This window comes from Astyanax mexicanus, chromosome 3 (assembly GCF_023375975.1).
Source record: "Astyanax mexicanus isolate ESR-SI-001 chromosome 3, AstMex3_surface, whole genome shotgun sequence".
NCBI classification, from domain to species: Eukaryota; Metazoa; Chordata; class Actinopteri; order Characiformes; family Acestrorhamphidae; genus Astyanax; species Astyanax mexicanus.
The window spans coordinates 59,911,948-59,922,927 of record NC_064410.1 but is presented as its reverse complement, the minus strand read 5'-3'; the positions used below and the strand labels follow the sequence as shown (position 1 = coordinate 59,922,927).

At 35.0% G+C, this 10,980-nt stretch overlaps 1 protein-coding gene across 2 annotated transcripts; it reads right to left on the bottom strand.

Annotated features, from left to right (window-relative positions):
* Positions 1-236: 236 nt before the first annotated feature.
* On the bottom strand, positions 237-10,195 carry gper1 (G protein-coupled estrogen receptor 1). Of its 2 annotated transcripts, none has more exons than XM_007242536.4 (2): positions 9,981-10,195; positions 237-2,487 (listed from the first exon to the last, which is right to left on the bottom strand). In XM_007242536.4, exon 2 carries the CDS (start codon positions 2,044-2,046, stop codon positions 946-948), a length of 1,101 nt encoding a protein of 366 aa, XP_007242598.2. In that variant the 5' UTR covers positions 2,047-2,487; positions 9,981-10,195; the 3' UTR covers positions 237-945. The 2 variants fall into 2 exon arrangements, with proteins under 2 accessions (XP_007242598.2, XP_007242599.2); XM_007242537.4 differs by having other exon boundaries at positions 237-2,482.
* Positions 10,196-10,980: the final 785 nt, after the last annotated feature.

The following is a 10,980-nucleotide window of genomic DNA, read 5'->3' as shown; positions in this document are numbered from 1 at the left end:
GGATTGACACTTAATGAAGTTTGACCAACTTCCCACCATCCAGGTACTACTCTGGATTGTTCACTGGGAGTTGTACAGTATGTTTTGTGTTTATTTGTGCTTTATTTTTTGTCTTATAATCAGATTTATGTGAATCTACACATTATAAATAAATGTAATTTGACTTGATTAGACAACTTAAGTAGCTGAATGCATTCATGAGAAAGAGCGCCCAAAAACAATTGGAGATATAAATGTATCTTACAAAATATATGTTTATTCAGCCTAGAAATGAATGATGTTTGGTGGTCACAGTTGGTTGAGGTGTGGGCGTGGCCTGTGTAAAGTGTAACGACAATGATAAGGAGGATTGTACAGTGCAACAGATACCTGAAGACGAGACTACATACCACAGGAGAAATGGATCACAGGTCCTCTGATGTCTTTTAATTTGTTCCCTTACCATGGGCTCACTGAGCACGGCCGTCCTGGAGTATAAAATTCGTCGCTTTGATACATTAATATGTTTTCGATACCTAAAAAGTTTATTTTAGAAAAGCAGGTCATTGTTTCTTTGCTATTTAATCCGTTAGATCAACATCTTTGCAAAGAATTACCCTGAATAATCCTTGTTTTTTCGTTCCACTGAGTATTGGTTACGCTCTGCTGGATATAATCCAAACATAGTGCTTCTTCGGCGCTTGCTTTTGTAAGATGAACCGTCAGTTGTGACCCTCAGTCGGTTGGTGGGTACGCGTCTCCACCCTTTTTCCCCCTGTTGCACAGAGAGTACAGTCTTTTTAAGGGCGTCTTCATTGGGATCCACAGTTCCACAGATCCAGGGTTACCTCTTGCAGAACATCCCTATGGTTCTTCTCAAGGAACATCTCAAAAAGGAGAGTTCAGGAAACTTGAAAAAGGTCTCTCTGAGACTGCCGTGAAGTCCTTAGTTCTCAGTCCTTAGTCCTATACTTCTGACTCGCTCCTGACCGGGATGTTGAGGTCCAGAGTGTGGTGGCAGAAGCGATAGACCACAGACCAGCTGGCTTTCTGCTTGACAAAGAGCCGCAACTTGTCCCTGAAGGTCTCTCCCAGGAAGCTGTAGATTATGGGGTTCAAGCAGCTGTTTGAGAAGGCAGCCAAGTTGACGATGTGCCCGGTCAGAGGGTAGTCGTGCCACAAGGTCGTGGCGCTGCGCTGTGAGGGATTGGCGGTACCCTGGATTAGCTGGATGCTGATGAAGACGTTCTCTGGCAGCCAGCAGATAAAGAACACCAGCACCACCACCACGATCATCCGAAGAGCCTTCTGCCGGCGCGGCCATAGACCTCGATGCTTCTGCGCCCGCATGAGGATGCGAACGATCAGGGAGTAGCAGAGGCCGATGATTGAGAACGGCACCAAGAACCCAATGGTCACTTCCAGCCACTGGATCTCGATGACGTTGGCGAAGCAGAAGTGCACCTCGCCCGTATGCTGCGTCTGCACAATTGTGAACGGCAGCAGTGTAGCCAATATGGACGCCATCCAGATGAGGCTGCAGCTGAGCTTGGCGTGCTGCATGGTGCGCAAAGGCCTACTGCTCATGGAGTTGGCGAGCGCCACGTAGCGGTCGAAGCTCATCCACGTCAAGAAGAAGATGCTGCTGTACATGTTGACCTGGAGGAAGAGCGACATGAAGGTGCAGAGGACGGCGTAGTCGTAGTACTTCTCGTTGAGGTTGAAGACTTCGATGAGCGAGTCGGCCACCAGGATGAGGTCCGCCACCGCCAGGTTGATGAAGTAGAGGTCGGGGATGGTCATCTTCTCCCTGTGGTTGAGGTTGACCACCAGTATGAGGATGTTCCCGATGATGCCGATGGGGAAGAGGAGGATGGTGTAGAGGCAGGAGAGGAAAAGGCCAATGATGTAGAACTCGTAGGTGTCGGAAGTGTCCTGCAGATCTGTGGCATTGTATCCGAACGATGCGTTTAAGTGCTCAGAGGTGTTGTCGTAAATCTGAATCAGTGCAGTGCTTGTCTGCTGTTCCATACTGACGGAGTCTCTGAACTGAATGCCCTGAATCATCGGTCACATCCTTCGCCAGCACGTTGTACTGCATTTGCGAGTGCGTCCAGCTCCTTGAGACAGGGGGGAAGCTCATTTAGGCCACACTTGTTGTCGTTGGCACATTCTTGGCAGCCAAATCTTACAAAACCAACAGCTAAGGATTATGAAACTAAGGGATTTGTGCGAGGGGATGGCGAGGACAGCGGCGGAAACAGAGGTCAACCAGCACCTCCATCTTTCGGCGCAGTCCTCTCATCGGCGGAGGCTGCCCGGACTTGTGTGGTCCATGGCGCCAATCACGAGGGGTCTCTTTAGGGGTTGCGCTCGCCCTGCTTCTTCTTCTTTTGCACACTTTGTTCTTCACACGTTTTAATTCCAGCGCTGCCTTGCCTCCTCCAGTCCACGGGCATGATTATTCACCGAGCAGCAGCCGATGACGCTATTGCTGTGACACCTAATCTAGTGAGAAACAGGGAGGGGGGGGAGGGAAAGAAACCAGAGAAAAAAGTAATTACAAGTGAAGAAAAATACCAGGCACCCTGCTCACGAGCTCTGCATGGCATCAATCTCTTCTGAAGTGCTGTCTGGCAGCTCTCACGTGGCTAAAAAATCAAAGCCTTACATTGAGCCGCCTTATTGTACAACAGCCTTTAACAGTCTGATCTATTAAGCTATAAGAGCCTCAATGTATATACAGTGTACAGTAATCATGGGTACTCATGTCACCTATTGTAAAAAAGTAATATATTTAAGTGTAATAATAGTGTACTTGAATATATGCAGAATAATCAAAGTATACTTTTTTTACTTATACTTTCATTTTTAAGAGAGCACTTAGTTCAGCAGAATCAGTTTCTCTGACCTCAAATAATAATGCAAAGAAAACAAGTTCATAATCATAAAGTTTTAAGAGTTCAGAAATCAATATTTGGTGGAATAATCCTGGTTTTTAATCACAGTTTTTTTTTTCATGAATCTTGGCATCATGTTCTCCTCCACCAGTCTTACACACTGCTTTTGGATAACTTTATGCTGCTTTACTCCTGGTGCAAAAATTCAAGCAGTTCAGTTTGGTGGTTTGATGGCTTGTGATCATCCATCTTCCTCTTGATTATATTCCAGAGGTTTTCAATTAAGTAAAATCAAAGAAACTTTTATAAAATATAAAACTGTGCTTTTTATAATAAAACTATACTTGGTGACAATTTCTGGGAATGTAATCTCTATAAGACTATATATAAACATAACCATAAGAGATTACAACACATTGATAATCCATTATAACTAATAAATGTTTATTATGCATTATGAACTGTGATCATAATTAACAACATTAATAGCAGTGGTTTTAACATGTTATAAGTCAATACCAAGAAACTCAGTCCTAGCTTGCAGAATTAAGCATTATGACTAAAAAAGTGGGTTATTTTAAATCGCTCATGAATTATACTTGTCTTGAATATAATATTAGTAAATAGTCACTTATAATGTATTATAAGCACAGTTTATAATGCATTATGATCAGTTAAAAGTTACAATGCACAAACATAGCTATAATGGGTTATGCATTTTAATAAGTATTTTTAGCCATGTTTATAATGACTTTTAAATGCATTATAATGTGTTATAAGTATATATATATATATATATATATACCCTCTTGAGACCCAGTGTCCTTATATGGGGACAATACATTTGTGCTTCTCTGCACCCAGACACTTAATTTTTTAAAACATTGACCCTTTGGACTCATATGGAGACACTGCCCGTACTATCTAGTGGTCACAACATGACAACATTACACTAAATTGGTTGAAAACCAATTGGCGGGAAGCCCAGTCAAAGGTTTTTGCAGCCATTGCAGACAGAAACATGGGCTAGGTAAAAATTATCCTCCACTTTTATGTGTGAAATAAGTTTATTCTACTTTTGTAGAAAGCTAACATTTAGCTGTTGCACTAATCTTGTCCTTCTGATTGAAAATGGAAAGGGTCTTTTTTAAATGTTAAAATAAACCACCGTCCCCACATGAGGACACTGTTTTTTTTTTTTGTTCTTGTTTTGTTTTGTTTTTTTCAAAAATGACTTCCTGTACAAGGACAAAGTTTAGTTTTTATACTTCTTAGGTCCTAGTAATCCCAAATACCTAGGAGTCTACATAGACATTACATTCATATAAAATGTTACCTTATACTTTATTTACAGTATTTTTACATTTTAATAACAAACTAGTAGTAATTAAGTACATTAGTAAATTAGTGGTTCCAAAATAACAGAACTTCTGAATATATATATATATATATATATATATATATATATATATATATATATATATATATATATATATATATATATATATATATATATATATATTGAACCATAAACAGTATTTTATATACATTTTATTTTATATATTGCTTCAATAACTCTATCTTTATATCTTAAACAATAGCTATGACAACATCTTTAAATGTCATGTCTATAAGACTCTATAAACATACTCACAACACATAACACACTCATAAAGCATTATGAACATGGCTATACATATATATAAAAAAATGCATTCCAAATTACAGGCACGTGTATAAGGCATTATGAACTATTATTGGAAAAAAATAATAAAAATACATAAAAAACATACATTTATATATATATATATATATATATATATATATATATATATATATATATATATATATATATATATATATATATATATATATATATATTTAAAAAATAAATAAAAAAATGTGCTAATAAAGTAACACCAAAAGACAAACAAACAAACAAACAAACAAACAAAAAAAGCAGTTTTTGATTTGGGCACCTGCTGCAAGCCGCTCTGTAAGTGAGGAAGTAGCTCTGCAGGTTGTTAAAATTCAAGGAAAAGACTTAAACAGATGCATTGAAGAGGAGGCTTTAAATCCAGAGACAACCCAGACACACACCTTCTGCTAAAGCCAGCAGTACAGTACCAGTCAAAAGTTTGGACACACCCACCTCTCGTTCTCGTTCACTGTTTTGAAGACACCAATATAAAAAAGATGGACTCTTTGTCCAAACTTAGCACAGTGGTTTCTCTGTATACTTATTTTTATCCTTCATTTAGGCCTGTCACGATAGCATTTTCTTTGTAGACGATATATCAGCTCGGAAATTATTGCGATAAACAATATTATTGTCATTTTAAGACTATTTAAAGGTCGGTGACGTTAATACAAAGCATGTATACCCTTTTAAATACAACAAAATTTGTAGGTATGTAATGTATGTATAGAAATATTTTCTTCACCTACTGCAGTTCACACCGTATGTACGGAGTTACAAGGGACATTCCAGGATTTTGGTACATTTCCTGTCCCACCACTTCAATTTCAAATGTACGTATCCAAAATATATTTTTGGAATATTTTTTGTGAACAATGTACTTGTTATGAGACAAACTGTAAAATATGGTGGAAAAATAAGCTCCTTAGATATTATTCAAAAGACTGAATACCTTTGGACCACCTCAAAAAATGGCCGTTTTCTCTTGTCCCACTCATTGGGTGACCAACTCCTTTGGCAAATTTAACAATTAAAATAATAAATAATCCTTTACTTATGAAAACAACTTCTTTGGTCTACATTGTTTTGCATGTTACAGTTTTTATGCTATTAAGCCGTGTCCCACAACATGCGCTCAACCCTGTTACCATAAGGAATTTTACCTGCAGAGAAAGAGAAAAAGAAAGAATATTTGTCTACTGGCACAAAGGAAGTGACATCACAAGGACATTTTCTGCCCACATGGCAAGACTAAGAGTAAGTGCTCTAACAATTTTTTAAGATTTTTTTCCAAATATGTTTTTGTCCAAGTTGTGTGTGTCACTCAGTGAACGCAACCCTGTTACTCATATTATAAGACTAATAATGAGTAGAGTCAAAATTTACTTTATATACTTATATAACCATGTTTGATCTTGATCTTGTTTACATAGCTAAATTTTACAGTTAGCATCTGTTCCTGGGGTAAACCTCAACTTAGCCTAGATTTGCAACCCTGTTACTCGCAACCCTGTTACTGTAATTTACCAAATATATTGCATAATCTAATAAAAAAACTGCTTTGATACCTGAGCTTGACAAATCAAACTTTTTGATAGTCTATTACCTGTATTTAATAAATATATGACTAAAAATGATCAAATTGAAGATCAAATTTTCAGAAGAGACCACCCCTGAAATGTACCAAAATCCTGGAATGTCCCACCATTATTATAGTTTGTTTTCAGCATGACTAACAAAAATACTGTTCTCTGTTATATATTAGGGCTGAAATGATTAGTCGATATAATCGACAATGTCGATTATTAAAATGTGTCGACTACACATTTCATTGTTGACTTATCATTAATTAGTTACGGCACTAGTTATTACACAAAGTGCTGGGGAAAGAAGCGCAATGGGAGATGGGTAAATTAATCAATCACACAGTTTACACTCAATTTATTGTCTCCAAAAGTGCTTAAACAAAACAGATTACATATTTACTCACTAAATAATCAGTACTTTCCACTTTTTAAACAACATCCAAACATTTAAATGCCTTTTAAATCTCAGCTTTAGGATCAGCTGATTCTATCATTTTTAGAGATTAAGGACATGGCAGAAATAATCGTTGATTAATCGACTAATCTAAAAAATACTCATCAGATTGTGCTGAACTCATCAAGAGTTAATTACTTGAATTTCTTGTCTCTTAATAAAGTGTTTGAGAGCATCAGTTAAAGTAAAGTAGTGAAGAGGTAGAGTTACAGGTATACAGTGAATAGTGAATATTTGAGTAATGTTCTAATCCAGATTATGAGAAGCAACAACTACTGAACAAAATAAAGAAAAAAATGAAGTTCAGTCAATCCGAAACATTTTAAGGACTTTTTTTTTTAAAGTTTCCTCAAATGCAGTCACTGCAAAGTCCATCGAAAACATTATGATGATGAAACTGGCCCTCATCAGGAGCTCTGTTGCACTGGATAGGTTCATCAGAGTTACATCAGCCTCAGAAACCACAAGTTACATGATTCCTTATGCGTTCCTTTATAGTCTGGTGTGTCCAAACTTGTACTTGACAAGTACTTTATATACAAAATGATGAGTTTCTTTGATTTTTCCAAATTAAAAACCTCTGGAATATAATCAAGAGGAAGATGGATGATCACAAGCCATCAAACCAAACTGAACTGCTTGAATTCTTGCACCAGGAGTAAAGCAGCATAAAGTTATCCAAAAGCAGTGTGTAAGACTGGTGGAGGGGAGCATGATGCCAAGATGCATGAAAAAAAAAACTGTAACTAAAAACCAGGGTTATTCCACCAAATAGTGATTTTTGAATTTTTAAAACTCTATGAATCTGAAAGCTCTGTATTTTTTTGTTATTTCAGTCATTTCTCATTTTCTGCAAATAAATGCTCTAAATGACTTAAATATTTTTATTTGGAATTTGGGAGAAATGTTGTCTGTAGTTTATAGAATAAAACAACAATGTTAATTTTATTCAAACATAAACCTATAAATAGCAAAATCAGAGAAACTGATTCAGGAACTGAAGTGCTCTCTTAATTTTTTCAGAGCTATATAAGAAGATAAAAAGATGCACAAGCATTGGCCTACTGAAAATGAGGTAAACAAGCTGTGGCTGAGAGAACTTTGACCTCTAGCAATGAAATCCCTTTAATCTTCTCCTTCTTTACTGCAAAAAGCTGTGAAATATTAACACCATTCTCATAAAACTCACACACACACATATATAACTATAACCCACCAGCCCTGCCAATACACACACCCAGCTCCAATCAGACAAAAGGCTGTTCAGATCCAGATACACACAGCCTGCATGTAGAGGTTTGAGTAGAATTATCTGTATAGAAATGTGTAGAAATCACAGTTTCACACTTAAGCCCGGGGTTTAGCTTCACGTTTGCACTCAGATTAGTGAACATTAAGCAGAAAAGGAAGATAAGAGCTGCAGATTATCAGAATCACACTTTTATCTTCACTCAGACTCTTACAGACTCTCTACACAATATATAATAAAATATCAGCTCAGATACACATAAATCACTAACACTGTACTGCTGTAATAAACACTAACACACACACTGTAACAGGGGTTTACTGAACACCAGGATGCCTCAGATAATAAAATACACTGAAAAATCAGCGTTAAAAAAAACATTCCTGATTAAAAAATAAAAAAAAACTTTAGCTTGCTACAGTTTCCAGTAATTATTATTATTATTATTAATATTAATATTAATAATAATAATAATAATAATACAGTAATTATTATTATTATTATGATTATGATTATGATTATTATTATTATTATTATTATTATTATTAATATTATTACTAATATTATTAATATTAATAATAATAATAATAATAACAATAATCCAGTAATTATTATTATTATTATTATTATTATTATTATTATTATTATTATTATTATTATTAATATTAATAATAATAATAATAATAATAATAATACAGTAATTATTATTATTATTATTATTATTATTAATATTATTATGATTATTATTATTATTATTATTATTATTATTAATATTAATAATAATAATAATAATAATAACAATAATCCAGTAATTATTATTATTATTATTATTATTATTATTAATAATAATAATAATCCAATTATTATTATTATAATAATTATAATATATTATAATATAATACTCATAATAATAATTCTAATAATTCCAATAAAATCCATTATTTTTTTTTTACTCTGTTGTTTTATCTCTATGATTTTTTTCCAGTTTGGACGACTTAAGTAATAATCTACAATACAGAATATTTTAAAATAATAATAAAAAACTTTTTCTCCATGGTTTGAGTTGTCTGTCTTGCATATCATTGATTTCCTCTTTTACATATTTATACATTATAATTGCTTTTATTTTTTGTGATATATACTGGATTTAATATACACAGAAAAAATAAACATTTCTGAATTACTAAAAAGTACCTTTACATTGGTACATTTTACAGCAATAATAATAATAATAATAATAATAATAATAATAATAATAATAATAATAAAAAATCTACAAGATTACAAGATTTCCTATTCCATCCAAATGCAATTCTGTTTTTGTTTTATTTGATTTTTTTGTTCTTTTTCTCCATGATTTTTGTGGTCTGTCTTGCATATTATTAATTTAATTTATTTGATCTTATACTTACTTAATCATTTTTATTTTATTTTTATTGTTACTCTTTACTCTTTAGAGTGTGTACAATCTAATGTAATTTAACTACTAAATAATTATTTAAAAATTCTAAAATATATATATATATATATATATGTTGCTTTTCCAAACTGAACCAAAACTGCCACAGAGCAAAAACTGTGATTGATGAGTCCTATTAAAATGCTATTAAAATGACATTAATAATAATGTACAATCTTTACCACGACACAGGTCATATAAACACTAAATTTTAGTTTAATTGTATACAATTAGGCAAAATATATTAAAAGTGAACTGTTATAATGTTTTTTTTCACTTAATTGAAGCCAATTTTAAATAAAGTAAGTACTACATAGTGTAAAATAGGAGTTTATTTCTCATTTAAAATAGTTTAGAAAATGTTCTAATAATATCTGAAAGCATGTGAAATATAGGATTTTTCCATGCATGTAAATTATGCTAATAAAGAATATTATTTGAATAATATTATTATTATTTAAGCTAATTTATATACCAATAATATGAGTCCAAACAAAATGAAATTGCATTATAATGCATTATTTAATTCTCTATTAAATTAAAGTTAATTTTAAAACTATTTTACCCACAGCTATACAATCCTCTTCCACAGGACTACTAGAACCTATAGAAACCTCAGAACCGAGCCAGAACCCCTGAGTGAGCTGCACTTACTTTAAAGGACGGCTGGGCTGGTGGCTGTGCCGGCTGGCGGCTGTGCCGGCTGGCAGCACTCCGGTGCTGGAGTCAGAGAGGTGGCAGGGCTGTGTAATCCCAGTGGCAGGACCGGCTCCCGCTGCGCCCCCTGCTGTCGGACCCCTGCTGCCTCAGAACTGAACAGAACCAGCAGCCGCCTACCATCCCTGCTGCTGCCGCTCCCTCAGCTGCCTTCCACTGTCACTCTCTCACTCTGCACCCGCCACTCCCACCCTCCCTCCTCCTCTTCCTCTTCCTCCTCCCTCCATCCCTCCCTCCTCTCCTCCTCAGCCTCCAGCCTCAGCAGGAACTCACTGACCCGAGTGACATTGGGCCGGTACAGGTGACTGCGGACACGCCTCCTGGGTTTTGATGGTGCTCTCAGGTACGTGCCCCTGCTCCTCGTGCCCCCGGGGCGCTTGTCCTCTCCGCTTGTGCTCCTGTGCGGCGGGTCTGGTGACCGTCGTGGGTCTTTTCTCAGAAAGCTGCATTCCTGAGAGCATCGTGGTGTTACAGTTTTTTTTCCAATTGCTAAAAAACTATTGTGTAAACTAGGCTGTTTTTATCAAAAATACTTAATATTATTAATACTTAATACTTATAATTAATACTTAATTCACCAAATTTAAACCACCCAACAGCCAAACTGCAAAATACTGTACCTCATGAAGTACTGTGCAAATGTTTTAGGCACCAAAGCAAATTACAATAATCCATTTATCTTAGCAATATGAGCACCACATATGAGTTGAACATTTGCAAATAAACATACATACAGGCCAAAAGTTTGAACACACCTTCTCTACTATTAAAATTGTAGATTCTTACTGAAGCATCAAAACTATGAATGAACACATGTGGAGTTTTATGCACTTAACAAAAAAAAAAAAAAAAAAAAAAAAAAAAAACGTTTTATATTGTAGTTTCTTCAAAATAGCCACCCTTTGCTCTGATTACTGCTTTGCACACTCTTGGCATC

What these genes read in the sequence shown, in the direction of transcription:
- gper1 (XM_007242536.4), bottom strand. Translation starts at nt 2,046, where the DNA reads ATGATTCAGGGCATTCAGTTCAGAGACTCCGTCAGTATGGAACAGCAG.